Raw genomic sequence first — 12,595 nt, 5'->3', positions numbered from 1 at the left:
CAATCGCTATTGGCGCAAACGCTCCGATGGACTGTTGAGCCGACATTCAACGTTTTTGATAGGATCGCGCTTTGCAAACCTCCTCCGGTAGAAGTCTAGAGTCGAAGTGCAGTACCTACTCCTTTCAAGCCTGTTCGAAGCTTCTTCAATGAATAGAGTATCCGCTGAGAAACGGGCGACTGTCAATTCTGCCTTCAATCTATGTCAAGGACTCCCCGATGTAGTCGTTTCAATCAGGCTGTGTTTCTGATGATCATCAAAGAACGAAGAGTGATATAAATCACAAGGCGCTCATTGAACGACATCAGTACCAGGACCCATACATACTTCAAGACCACAGCATCGACATGCTATGAGCGGCAACCATGGCGCGCGTGATACAGAATATGAAGGCAGAGAGCGAAAGGGGGTGGCGAGGATATGCTATGGGCATGGACGGGTGAGACATGCTTCTTGCTCAAGAACGAAGCATTGATTCATACCTGCACGGGGAGTCCGTGGCCCGGTGCAGCAGAGTGAGTGATATAATCTTGGCATCACAGCCTCAAGGCTTGCTCTTCCGCATCCACTCAATCCAGACTCCGATATCTCCACAGACTTCCAGCGCTCTCGCAATCTTCTTAGCTTGAGCGCTCTGCTCCTCACTCACGTTCATGATTTCTGCATCTCTCGGCTCCTCGGAGGAATCACCGATATCGCTGACAAGCACATCAGCGTTGGGGAGAATCTGCGCCACGACGGTGACTACGGCTGCTTTGTCAGGGTCGGTGTACGCAACAGAAATCGTGGGGTTTGGGGCTGTCGCGAAACCCATGTCGACTTGCAACCCGGATGAGGTGGTTGGCGCATCTTCCATAAGCCCTTCCAATTCTATTCCAGAGTCGGCAACGGGAGATTCGGCATTGTTTATGTGAGTGCCATTCATGACTGTAGTGGCAACATCGATCTTCGATTCTGTTGGGTCGTCGCCAAACGTGCCATGTAATAGAGCACCAGTGCTCGCCCACTGTCGCAAGGTCGGCAGAAGCTCGATCAGCTGTCGCGGGTGTGAGAATGGTAGGCGCTCCAGTTTCATCGAGAGAGGAACCTGAGATAGATCTAGGTTGTAGCAATGCGTCGTCTCGAGCTCATCAGATCCATGCAAAGAGAGCACTTTCTTCTCAGCTCGGATGTCTTGTGGCGATGCGTGCTTAATCGAGGGTACATTTAGCACGGCATAGTGGTATGCAGGGAACATGTTTGTCGAAGGAGGTTGGGCTCCAATCACGTTCAGGATATTCATTGCGGTCTGGAGAGGGACCACAAGAGGAGGGTCGAATTTCGCGATGAAGCGTAGATCTGGCAAGCGTTGCGGCTCAACAGCCATCGCGTCGTTCTTATCTGTTGCGGGATTGTTGACATATGTGGGAGGTGGTTCTTGCCAAGGTAAACTCTCTCCTGATTCAGGTGAGGGCAGTTCGAAGAACTCCGGAAGCCAGGCATCGGAAAGGCGCATTGAGGGATACAAGCCGGCAGACGACTTCTCGACCTCGATATCCACACTCCAGGTTCCCTTCGCGTCTCCATCAGCCTGGCCCACTCCTTCATCTCCATCGACATCCATCGCCGTGTCATCCTGATCGCTAGTCGCGAAATCCGTGGACCAGTAGGCTAGCGATAGTCCAATCTTGCCTCCCTCATGGACGCTAGGTCTGCCGCTTCTTTTGCACAGCACCTCATGCTCAGCGCGGCGATCAGCTTCTGATACCGAAAACTTCTTCAGCGTCTTCACTGCATCCTTCTCCATCTCATACAGTTTCTTCAGGCTCGTATAAATACCCGTGATGGCTTCAAAGCAGTCCACTCCTCCGTATGCTTCAGTAGAGAGCTTGTCCAAAGTCGCGAGCTTGTTGAGATTTGCCGCGAACTTGTCCAAATGTGCATTGAGCAAGATGCCATTCGGGACAGCAAGATCATGCAATAGGACCTTTGATGCCGCTTCCTGTTGCGCCATAAGCGCTTCTGAGCCCATGAGCGATACTTTGACTTCCGACGCAGCATGATTCTGCAACTCCACGTCGACCAAAACTTTCGAGGAACCAGCCATAGCTATCGTCCTACTGCCGACCTTCCTGTTGTTATCATCATCAATAGAGATATCGAGCTCAACCCTCGACGCAACCCTCGCAATGCTCTCCTCACAGCTCCTCCCCTTCCGCTGTCCAATCGTGTTCAAAACGCTTCTCATCTTCAACCTCCTCTCCTCTTCCTCATTCCTCTTCCCAACACCATGCATGATCTCGCTCATCGTGGGCGCCATCCCGACACTCTGCAACAATGGAGTCGGCACGTTAAGATGACCTGGAGTGGCACTACCGAGATCGACACCGAGTCCATGGAGTGGGGTGCCAAAACTCATATGTCCACCGCCGGGCGAAGATCCGATGTTCATACCAGTCTGGCTCAGACTCTGGACCATTGGCGTGCCACCTAACGTCTTACTACCAGAGTGACTGCTTGCCGTCGGATGGTTCACAGGTGTTTTGCCAGATTGTTCTTTTCGTATTGTGGCAGGGGAGGGCACGCTTCGAGGCGCGGGCGATGCGATGCCTCTGTTAGATGGCGTCGTAACATGGCCCGTCGGCTTCTTCGAGGCCGAGGACGGCTGCGTAGGGGGATTTGATGACGTTGGAGTCGCCATTCTGCTTTAGAGTCAGCGCTCAACGAGCGCGATGGTGGTTGCGTAGTTCAGCTCATCATGTTGTTGTCGCGAAGAGAGTTCAGAGGTGCAGACGCAAGTCAGAAGCCGAGACGAATTCGGTCAATGCGTTCCGCGAAAGCACGTGCGTCAGCCTACTTGCACCACCACAACGCACAGCGAAGGGAAGTGAAGGGGAAAAGAAAAGGCAGATCATTCATAAGTTCTGTGATTGCTCATTCGCCATTCTTTGGCTATTTCACAAGCTATAGTAAAGCAAATCCGCCGAAACTCGGTGTCGCATCCAAGATCTTCAGCGGAACAGCCAACGGCGCTCAGAAAGGGATATCATCTAGTAGCATCCGAGTCGGGTCAGGCTGTGTAAGGTGTGGTCATCATTGTGGTTGTGGGAATGGTGCCGTTCGGGATATCGTTACGTGTATGATGCAGAGACGAGACGCTTAGGGCTTGGACGGAACAACGTTCTTCTCAAGCTCTTCCGGCTGTTGCTTAGCCTTCTGGAAAACGTCTGCACCCTCGACCTTACCGCAGATGGTCTCCACGATCATACCGGTAATCTGATATGGGTCACCGTTGGATGCTGGGCGGCGATCCTCAAAGTAGCCCTTGCCCTCCTCTGCGCAGGCGCGGTTGACACGCACCGATGAGCCACGGTTGGCGATGCCCCAAGTGAACTTATCATATGCTGCAGTCTCATGGGCACCGGTCATACGAGCCTCGTTGCCCTCGCCGTATACCAACATGTGTTCCTTGTGTCGAGCAGCAAGCTTCTCCATAGCTGCCTCGATAGCCTTCATACCACCATCTGCACGCATAGCCTTGGTCGAGACGTTGGTGTGGAGGCCGGCACCGTTCCAGTCACCTGGGATTGGCTTTGGTGCGAATGTGATCTTGGCGCCGAACTCTTCTGCGACACGGTGGAGGAGGAATCGGGACATCCAAAGCTGGTCACCGACTGCAGTTTATTATTAGTATAGCTCTCATTGTGCAGGTGACATGTCTATGGCCAACTTACGGTCAATACCCTCGCATGGACCGACCTGGTACTCCCACTGAGCCGGCATGACCTCAGCATTGGTACCTGAGATGTTGATGCCCGCGTACAAGCAGGCCTTGTAGTGGGACTCGACAATATCTCTGCAAAAGACCTTGCCGGTACCAACACCGCAGTAGTATGGACCCTGTGGAGCTGGGAAACCGTTCTTTGGCCATCCGTATGGCCAGCCCTCGACGTCGAGGAGGGTGTATTCCTGCTCCAGACCAAACCAGAACTCCTCTCCCTTGTGCTTCTCCATGACGACTGCGGCATCATGGCGGAAGTTGAATGCATTTGGCTTGCCATCTGACATCCAGGTCTCGCACATGACGAGCACGTTGTCGCCAAGGCGGAATGGGTCTGGGTACATGGCCACGGGGCGGAGGTAGACATCAGAGTTGTCGCCGGGTGCCTGAGCTGTTGAAGATCCGTCGAAGTTCCATTCTGGGAGGTCCTTCACGCTGTTTGGCTTGGACTTGAGGGTCTGCATAATGCATAGTTAGCTCTCGGCTTTTGCGACCACGTGAGTAGCTGAGAGCATTGTTTCCGAGTGACAATGGTCTCCAAAGCCCGCCACAGCCAAGCACCAGCTCTTTGAGCGCTTCTCGCGGCCGAAAAAGCCGATCGCGGCAATTGTCAAGCCACGGCTGTGACCCTGCTTGGCGGTCGTCATGTCTTGCCCAGGCGGCCGGCCTCGCGCGGCCTCGCGGCCCCTGCAGGAACTCGCAAAGAGGATTGTTCGTCGTGTGCATGTCGCAATTCCGGTGGAATGACTCAGAAAAGACTCACCTTGCACTTGGAGCGGACGCCGCTGGAAGCATCAATCCAGACGTACTCGGCGATAACGGAGCCTTTCTGTGGGAGTTTGAGGTATTTCTCGAGCTGCTCTTTGTCAGTATGAAGCTTGCCACCACATCGTCGACCAAGGACTCACGTTTGCGGTATTCGAGATGATGGTGGAATTGGCCTGTCACGATCAGTTGGCTCCGAGTTCGTGGTCGTGGGAGTGGATCAGCTCGAGCTCACCATTGTGACTGATTCGCAATGCGAGTTCCCAGGATTCCAAGTAGAGTGTTTCGCGGAGTGTGGGATTGACGGTTGAGCGGTGATCAGTAAAGAGGCAACGGTATGGGTGGTGGCAGAGTGAAAAGGATGTTGACGGCTCAGAGAGCGAGGGTGGGTGGGAGCGGCAGTGATTTATTCTCAGTTCGAGGAACAAGCGCACGTACCACTCGTCACAGGGATGTGTGGCTCCCGGTCAGTTACTTGGTTCGCGCGGCGACGCAGTGCAGAGGAAAGTTAGGACAGTAGATACTCCGAACAGGCTGCTGCCGGGTTGCTAATAAAATGTGAAATAGCTGCACTGTAGTGAAGGCGGGCGGCCGAATGGACGATCTAGAGTAGTCACTATCACTTGTGCACAGAAGATCTCCGCGCTGTCAATCGCCGCTCATGTTTGCTTCTTTCACGCCCGGAAGCGTTGCCGACTCTTTGTTCAAGCCGTGCAATGCCGACTCTTTGTTCAAGTCGTGCAACTCCTTCGTCCGCTGCTGTTCCAAAATAGCGCAGCGAGTGAGCTAGCGAACACGATCGCGAACTGGTGTTCCCCAGTTGTCTCGCGAGTAATCTGTATACCTACGAACCGTGCTATGCATTGAGGCACGACGGACCCACGTCATCCATCCTAGCACCTAGGTGCAATCCAGGCCGATATCAACCGATAAGGCTTGCCCGCATTCTGCAAGGAACCGACAGTGTGGCGGTGGTTGCTGCCCGCGGGCGTACACTTGCATGGCTGTCAACGCTGTGCACGACGACATTTCTCCCACCTGCACGCGACGCAACATTTGGAAGTATCTTACAATTGTTCCAATGCTCGCGTTGCCCCGGATGCTCAACTCACGCCACAACTCTGTCTCCGCAGCAAGACGACCCTCGTTAATCGCTCATCTCATGCAGGTGCTAACTTGGGCTAAGCCGCCTTCTGACACTCCAAGATAAGGAGCCGTGACGTCCAATCAAACTGCAGGATTCACGATTCTTCACTACTAAAAGATCAAACACCGCGATGGGGTCAACAAAACTGCTGTGGCGGTGTCGGTGTTGTCCCGCGTTTCGCCATTTCTGTCTGCCGAGCTCCTTGCCCGCGGCCAACTTTCTTAAGCATCCTGAACCTGGCACCCGACCGTCCCGACCGTTGTACCGCGTTTCGTGCATCAACTTTTTTGGCGACATGCTCCCGAGACACTTCGCTCATCTTCCCATTCTATTACTCGACATTAATTCCGCTGCTTCATAATCTTGTCCATTCTTACCGTCTACTGCCGTTCCTATTCCCATTGAACGCGTACAACCCCATACCCGGCACTTTGCCAACCCGTACCTGCTCGTTCTCGCTCGAGTTCAGTCCCTCCCACGCCTCCTCAACCAAGTCGATTAAGCGCATCCCCAGTCGTCCGCCTTTGGTCTTCAACTCCAGTTGGCGTTTGTCGTCACACAGCTCGGTCAGAACGGTCCGTGGCAAGAGTTCGATGATCTTGACGTTAAATTTGGCCTCCTTCATCACTGCCAGACACACGTGGTGAAGCGCAGCTTTGCTCGCGCAGTAGTTCGGACAATAGACAATCGGCACGAGCGCCAGGCCAGAAGTCACATAGACCAGTGACGTCTCCTTCGGCGCCTGCTTCTGCAAGAATGGGGGGAAGGTCTTCGTCAGATGCATATAAGAGAGGTAATACCAGCATGGAGGAATATGCAGTCGAGATCCGGGTTGTGAAGGAAAGTAGGTGGGATTGAGACAGGGTTCGAATGAACTATTTTACACCTTCGCCTACGTGCAATGACTTCAGCATGGATATTCATATGTAGTCCTGAGATGGTCATGACGACATTCTCGCGACTGCCAGACTTAGATGCCGCCATTGAGTCCGAAGATGTTCATTGACACTTTCATGTCTCTAGCTTCATTGTGAGCATTGCACTTTTGCAGTGAAGTGTAGATGTTCGTAGCGTAGGCAATGAAAAAGGACTGTAGAAGCTCTGTTCTCGGCCTGCATAGCAAAGTCTAAGCAGCGGGCTTCGCAAATGATCCTTTCAGGAATGGCGCCATTCCCAGCTCGGACGTCGGCTTAAAACGAAGAAACGCGCTTCGATGACAGAAAAGTGATCGCCCGTCGGAATCACATGGTGTTTTGGGTCTTCCATTGAATTGCGCAAGCGCACCGGTAGAATCTGCCGAATCTCCACAAGTGTTGCATTCTTCCTTGCTCAGTCTCTTCTCTTCACTCTTATCATGGAGAGCCCTTGACATCTGCTAATAACTTCCGTCTCTAGTTTGGTGTGGAATGGAGAAGCAATCCGGAGGAAGTGGTTCTCTGCAGCCGGTCACCCAAAGTCGGCACGATCGTGAGAAGTCCGATGTCGTTGTAGCGGACCAAACAAATGCTTCATCTGCATCAGATCCAAAAACAGTATATGACGTTGAACGAGACAGCGTTGGCGACAGTGACCATCAAGGCGCTCCAATCGAGCAGACCAATACGCGATCTTCATCGCTACCGCTTTCCAGAGCAAGAACAATAGCACTGGTTATCACCTTGACTGGAGCGGCATTCCTGAATACCTTGTAAGAAAGCAGTTGATTTCAATGCACTTCAATGCCACTGACACGTGCTGACTTTGGCATTGTCGCTCTTTAGATCAGTGCAGGCCTGCGTGATCATTCTCCCAACAATCGGGCACGATCTGTCGATACCATCTGCGCGACAGCAATGGATTGTTTCTGCGTACTCTCTCACTTTTGGTTGCTTCCTGTTACTTTGGGGCCGTCTTGCTGATGTCTATGGCAAACGATTGATTTTCATTTGGGGCAGCGCATGGGTGTGCATTGTCACTCTAGTCTGCCCATTCGTTCCGAACGAGATTGGCTTCGACATCTTTCGTGGTCTCCAAGGTCTCGGGGCGGCGGCGAATGTTCCAACCGCCATTGGCATCCTAGGAGTGACGTTCCAGCCAGGTAAAGCAAAAAACTACGCATTCGCGACATACAGCGCAGGTGCACCTCTTGGTAGTGTCTTCGGCAACCTTCTGGGTGGTCTAGTCGGCCAATACGCAACATGGAAATGGGTATTCTGGATTTTGGCGATCATGGCAGGACTGGTGGCTGTCGCAGGGCAGCTTGTCATACCAGCACCGCGTATACAGCCTTCAGAGTCGGAGCTGAAGAATGCTGTCGACTGGCCAGGCGGAATTCTGGTCACCGTCGGATTGGTTATCCTCATGTTCGCTCTCACTGATGGGAACGTTGTAGGCTGGAGCCAGCCCTACATTCCAGTCTTGATGGTGCTCTCGGTCTTGCTGGTGGCAGCTTTCGTATTTTGGCAACTCCATCTCGAGAAGAGAACTATGCGAAGACCTCTCATGAAGGTCACCATCTTCAAGAACAAGCGGGTTGCTGCCGCTATGGCGATCATGGGTCTTTTCTTCGCTGCCTTCAGCAACTTCTTGGTCTTTGCAACGTACTTCTACCAAGAGTACCAAGGGCACAACGCGATCCAGACGACGCTACGCTTCATACCGACTGGTGTTGTTGGCGTGATGACGATCTTCGTGACCTCGCAGATTCTAGCCAGAGTCAAAATCGGCTACATCATGGCGTGGGGCACGATGTGTTGCACCATAAGTGGATTGTAGGTCGTCTGCACGGGATGAGAGAAGTTCGCTAAAACTGTTAGGCTCTTCGCAGTACCAATCCCACCGTCGACAACTTACTGGGCATGGGGCTTCCCGGCCATGTGCCTTTCAGTCTTTGGCGCAGATACCCTGTTTCCCGCACTGCTGCTTCTGACGGCGCACTCCTTACCGCGCGAAGACCAGGCCATTGGAGGAGCAATCATCAACGCAGTCGGTCAGATGTAAGTACGATTCAGTTCCGTTATTTCGCAAGTTCGCAATTGCTGATATGGTCAAGTGGTCGAGCCATTGGGCTAGCGATTGCGACGGCTGTTCAAGTTGCGGTCCAGGAGGGCAAACAAGGCTCGACGGCTGCAGCTGTGGAAGGTGATGATTTGCATAATTCGGCCTTCTTGTCTGGATTGAGGTCGGCGGAATGGTTCAATTTCGCCCTTGGCTTATTGGCATTCTTGATAGCGTCAGTAGCATTCAAAGGCGCTGGAAAAGTGGGCGCGCACAAGAAATAGACATAGATCATCAATAGAACGGATGCCATGATCATGAGGCTGTAGGAAGTGATTCTTGATAGCTTCGCGCTGCGCATGTGTAGCTCGTCACATTCAAAGCTCCTGCAGACCAGATCATGGTAGCTTCCAACTGTGGGATGGTGGTTGGCCTGCGACAAGTAGAGATCTTGCCATCGCGTCTCACGTCCTCGTTGATCGCCGACCTGACCGACTTTCTGACATAGCCCACGACATTGATCCAGGCGCCTGTCTGAAGCAGATCGCGGTTCATGCTGTCGAGCAGGTTGCTGATATTCGCCAAGACCATGGGCGCCTTCGCTGTGGTCGCGGGAAAGTCATGCTTCAACACCAGGAAAGCCCTTTTCCCACTATACGCATGAACGCTGCTTCCATGTCAGCCCTGATGCCGAAGCACGGTGTCGGTCAAACGTCGAACCATCCTAGAAAGCGAATCTTGGTGCCTTGTTCTTGTTCCCGGATCTGTTCCAATAGCACGAGCCGCGTCGGCTCAGGTCTTCGATTCTGAGGGTCTGAGGATGCCATACTTATTGTGAGACCTGTCCCAGACCATGCTGTTGAACAGGGTCACCTGCGTGTTCGTGTTTGTGTTCGTGTTTGAAGCAGGCTGTTCACGTGGCAAAGTAAATAGATCGACAAAGGGTAGGTAGAGCCGCCCCTCGCAAAAACTGGTCTGTGCGCTGGTGACGTCCCTTCGGTCTTTGCATCAACGTTCATGTGCTAGACGAGAAGGCAACAGAAATCGGACTATACTGTCTCCAGCTTCACCTACCTGCGCCGTTTCCCCCACTCAGGCACTGACATCTAGACGCGCTTCTCCCCAAGGACTCGCAACACACCTCTCTGCAAGCTTTCGGCGGCACTCCACGCTCTTCTGGCCCGACGAACAACCCGCCTTCTCACCACCTCCACTATCACTCTTTAGCGACCACCGCACACGACCCAAAAGACTCTCGCTCGCTCAAGTCCGCTTGGCTTCAAATCTTGTCGACCGCCACTATGTCTGGCTGGGGCTGGAATAACTTGTTTGGAGGCAGCGCCGCTGCGAAGAAAGATGCGCCTAAGAATGCTATCCTGCGGTTGAGGAGTACGTTGGAGATGCTGTCCAAGCGAGAAAAGCACCTACAGAACCAAATGGACGAGCAAGATGCGATAGCGCGCAAGAATGTGACTTCGAATAAAGCCAGTGAGTGTCACACGACCACTCTTATCAGCGGAGGCACGGCTTGAGTAAGAAATGCTGACCATATCCTGCAACATAGTCGCGAAGGCTGCGTTACGACGGAAGAAAGCTTTTGAGCACCAACTCGAGCAGACTAGTGCACAGATGATGACTGTGGAAAGGGAGATTTCGTCTATCGAGACCGCCAACATCAACAAGGAGACTTTGGACGCAATGAAGGGCGCACAGCAGGCAATGAAGAAGATCCATGGAGATCTGTCGATCGAAAAAGTTGACCAGACCATGGAAGATTTGCGAGAACAGCATGCGATCGGAGAGGAAATTGCCGATGCACTTACGCAAGGCAACCAAATGCAAGGCGTGGACGAGGACGAGCTGGAGGACGAGCTCGCAGAACTGCAACAGGAGGAGCTGGACAACAAGATGCTCAAGACTGGAAATGTGCCAGTCTCGGACCAGATATCAAGATTACCCAACCAACCGGTGGGGGAAAGTGAGTCACATTCTCACCTCGCCGAAGGAAGTGAAGCACATTTGACTGACTTTGACACAGTTCGAAGCAATGCGCACGCCGAAGACGACGAAGAAGAGGAGCTGCGGAAACTGCAAGCCGAAATGGCCATGTAATAAAGACATGTGAATCTGGGCAGGTGTTTTCTTGGCGTAAACTGCGATGCATTCACGACTTTTGATACCGCACGACACTCACAAGATAGAGCTGTGTCATGTATCGATGGCTTTGCAGCGTACAGTATTTTCAGATCTCAATCACGACAATTTTACTTAAGGATCTTGGGCGACACCTGACGCCTTCACCGTAGTCGATCCTGCTTCAGGCATGCTTCACTTTCACTTTAGCATCCAGTCGCTTTGCTCACCGCTTCCTGCAGGTTGAAGCTATGACCATTGTAGCGAATACTTCTACAGATCTGAGCGTCGTTGACATCTCAACAACACTCAACCGCATCCATCACCATTATCAACTATTCGCACCAGAACAGACCTTCGGCCACGCCACCATGGAGCCATTCCGCCTTGCCCTGTTTCTTTTCGCCATTTTGAGCATGAACATATTGGCTGACCGCACCTTCAAGAACTGTTCCAGTCTTGAGCAACTCCGCATCGGAAATAGCCTGATAACCGCATACAAGCTCATCACTACCGCTAAAGTCCTCGGCACGTCTGAGTTCATCGAGGATACAGACTCCTCAGGTTCATCGCAAGAGCTGAATGAAATGAACCAACGCTGGCGAGCAGGTAAGGCACACTATGTGATACAACGCTACGGCTATGCTGACCGTTTCCGCAGACGTCTACAAGGCTATCGCTATAGAACCCGCTCAGCTCACTTTCGACTGTTCCTTCGAAAACACCACCATCCAAGCCATGTGCGACGCTGCTCCATACGGAATGCCCGATACAGCGAACAAGCTCCCTGTGCTCCTCGTCAAAACAGACACCGGCAGTATGGTACTCTGCAAGAACTACATTTCTCAAGACGCTCGTTCCGCTGCGGTGCCTATCGCTCACGAGCTGGTCGAGATTGCGAAGAAGGAGGAGCATAACAGGAGAGCAAAATCAGTGATTCAAAATCTGAGAGCGATAGATTACCACGCACAGCAGATGACTGAGAATCTATACAAACTTCTGCTAAGCTTGGACGAATTCTACCTCACCGATTTCTGGAAACGCACTATGAAACGGTATAGCGAGACGATAGGCCGTATTAAGGCAAAGTTGACGTAGAGGTATGTTCAATCCTCTTCCTCTCGCTTTGATCGATGCTAACTTCCCGGCGGCAGAAGGCATTTCGCATAAGCAGAAACAAAATTACTGAGCAAAAGGAGGGCTTTTCCATACGATAATAGTTACATCCAAAGCGGGCCAGTAGACGAGCAGAGCAGGACGAGCGTACTGCGAGTTATTACGATTTTACGACGCCTTGCACTTTATGAGAGCGAGACACATATTGAGATAAGCACAAGAAAGGCTCTATAGCCTACATAATACGATGATGCTTTCCCAGATCGGGTCATTGCTTTGCAGGTAGAGATCTAGAATCTAATACTAGTTGAGATAATGCAAAGTTTGGGATGCAAATGCAACAATCAAACGAGATTCCTTTTCCTATTCATCATAAAGCTCGACGCCATCTGCAGAGGCTTTGTCGCAATGAATACTGACTACACTATCATTTCAGCACATACCCTCTGAGCGTGAAGGTCTTGTGCACGCCAGTCTAGGCTGATGTGATGTGCTCTGTCCAAGAGTCTAGACCATCGTACCCCGAAATCATAGTTCAGGCAATGTCACAACGGCTTTCTCTGCAGCCAGTGTAGCGCAGCAGATCTTTGTCGAGTTTGATGAGTGAGAAGGAGTGGAGATTCCCATCGACTGACAAAGGAAACACGTGCGGAAGTGGAGGGAACGGGGCAAGGCAAAGACAAAGCGCAGGGTTCAAG

At 52.2% G+C, this 12,595-nt stretch overlaps 8 protein-coding genes across 8 annotated transcripts; 4 read left to right on the top strand and 4 right to left on the bottom strand.

Moving 5' to 3' along the window:
* Positions 1–544: 544 nt before the first annotated feature.
* MYCFIDRAFT_196577 (uncharacterized protein) lies at positions 545–2,458 on the bottom strand (the record flags this gene model as incomplete). Its single annotated transcript, XM_007928340.1, has 1 exon — positions 545–2,458. One exon carries the CDS (start codon positions 2,456–2,458, stop codon positions 545–547), a length of 1,914 nt encoding a protein of 637 aa, XP_007926531.1.
* Positions 2,459–2,711: 253 nt separating this feature from the next.
* On the top strand, positions 2,712–3,142 carry MYCFIDRAFT_174711 (uncharacterized protein; the record flags this gene model as incomplete). The annotated part of the gene is made up of 6 exons (XM_007928339.1): positions 2,712–2,722; positions 2,755–2,826; positions 2,858–2,866; positions 2,902–3,032; positions 3,064–3,092; positions 3,128–3,142. 6 exons carry the CDS (start codon positions 2,712–2,714, stop codon positions 3,140–3,142), a joined length of 267 nt encoding a protein of 88 aa, XP_007926530.1.
* MYCFIDRAFT_211279 (uncharacterized protein) lies at positions 2,892–5,040 on the bottom strand. The gene is made up of 5 exons (XM_007928338.1): positions 4,761–5,040; positions 4,669–4,701; positions 4,524–4,616; positions 3,714–4,218; positions 2,892–3,653 (listed from the first exon to the last, which is right to left on the bottom strand). Exons 1-5 carry the CDS (start codon positions 4,761–4,763, stop codon positions 3,139–3,141), a joined length of 1,149 nt encoding a protein of 382 aa, XP_007926529.1. The 5' UTR covers positions 4,764–5,040; the 3' UTR covers positions 2,892–3,138.
* Positions 5,041–6,045: 1,005 nt separating this feature from the next.
* Positions 6,046–6,456, bottom strand: MYCFIDRAFT_84907 (uncharacterized protein; the record flags this gene model as incomplete). Its single annotated transcript, XM_007928337.1, has 1 exon — positions 6,046–6,456. The coding sequence occupies one exon, from the start codon at positions 6,454–6,456 to the stop codon at positions 6,046–6,048; it is 411 nt and encodes a 136-aa protein (XP_007926528.1).
* A 211-nt stretch (positions 6,457–6,667) lies between these two features.
* On the top strand, positions 6,668–8,932 carry MYCFIDRAFT_188324 (uncharacterized protein; the record flags this gene model as incomplete). The annotated part of the gene is made up of 5 exons (XM_007928336.1): positions 6,668–6,702; positions 7,240–7,359; positions 7,433–8,401; positions 8,468–8,647; positions 8,704–8,932. 5 exons carry the CDS (start codon positions 6,668–6,670, stop codon positions 8,930–8,932), a joined length of 1,533 nt encoding a protein of 510 aa, XP_007926527.1.
* Positions 8,933–9,137: 205 nt separating this feature from the next.
* On the bottom strand, positions 9,138–9,320 carry MYCFIDRAFT_102528 (uncharacterized protein; the record flags this gene model as incomplete). Its single annotated transcript, XM_007928335.1, has 1 exon — positions 9,138–9,320. A coding segment is annotated over one exon (183 nt), but the record flags the coding sequence as incomplete, so codon positions are not given.
* A 629-nt stretch (positions 9,321–9,949) lies between these two features.
* MYCFIDRAFT_45948 (uncharacterized protein) lies at positions 9,950–10,760 on the top strand (the record flags this gene model as incomplete). The annotated part of the gene is made up of 3 exons (XM_007927614.1): positions 9,950–10,136; positions 10,213–10,656; positions 10,711–10,760. The coding sequence occupies 3 exons, from the start codon at positions 9,950–9,952 to the stop codon at positions 10,758–10,760; spliced, it is 681 nt and encodes a 226-aa protein (XP_007925805.1).
* A 392-nt stretch (positions 10,761–11,152) lies between these two features.
* MYCFIDRAFT_84904 (uncharacterized protein) lies at positions 11,153–11,879 on the top strand (the record flags this gene model as incomplete). Its single annotated transcript, XM_007928334.1, has 2 exons — positions 11,153–11,390; positions 11,443–11,879. 2 exons carry the CDS (start codon positions 11,153–11,155, stop codon positions 11,877–11,879), a joined length of 675 nt encoding a protein of 224 aa, XP_007926525.1.
* Between the last annotated feature and the right edge of the window lie 716 nt (positions 11,880–12,595).

This window comes from Pseudocercospora fijiensis, assembly GCF_000340215.1.
Source record: "Pseudocercospora fijiensis CIRAD86 unplaced genomic scaffold MYCFIscaffold_4, whole genome shotgun sequence".
Taxonomy (NCBI): Eukaryota; Fungi; Ascomycota; class Dothideomycetes; order Mycosphaerellales; family Mycosphaerellaceae; genus Pseudocercospora; species Pseudocercospora fijiensis.
This window is presented reverse-complemented; position numbering and strand designations above follow the sequence as displayed.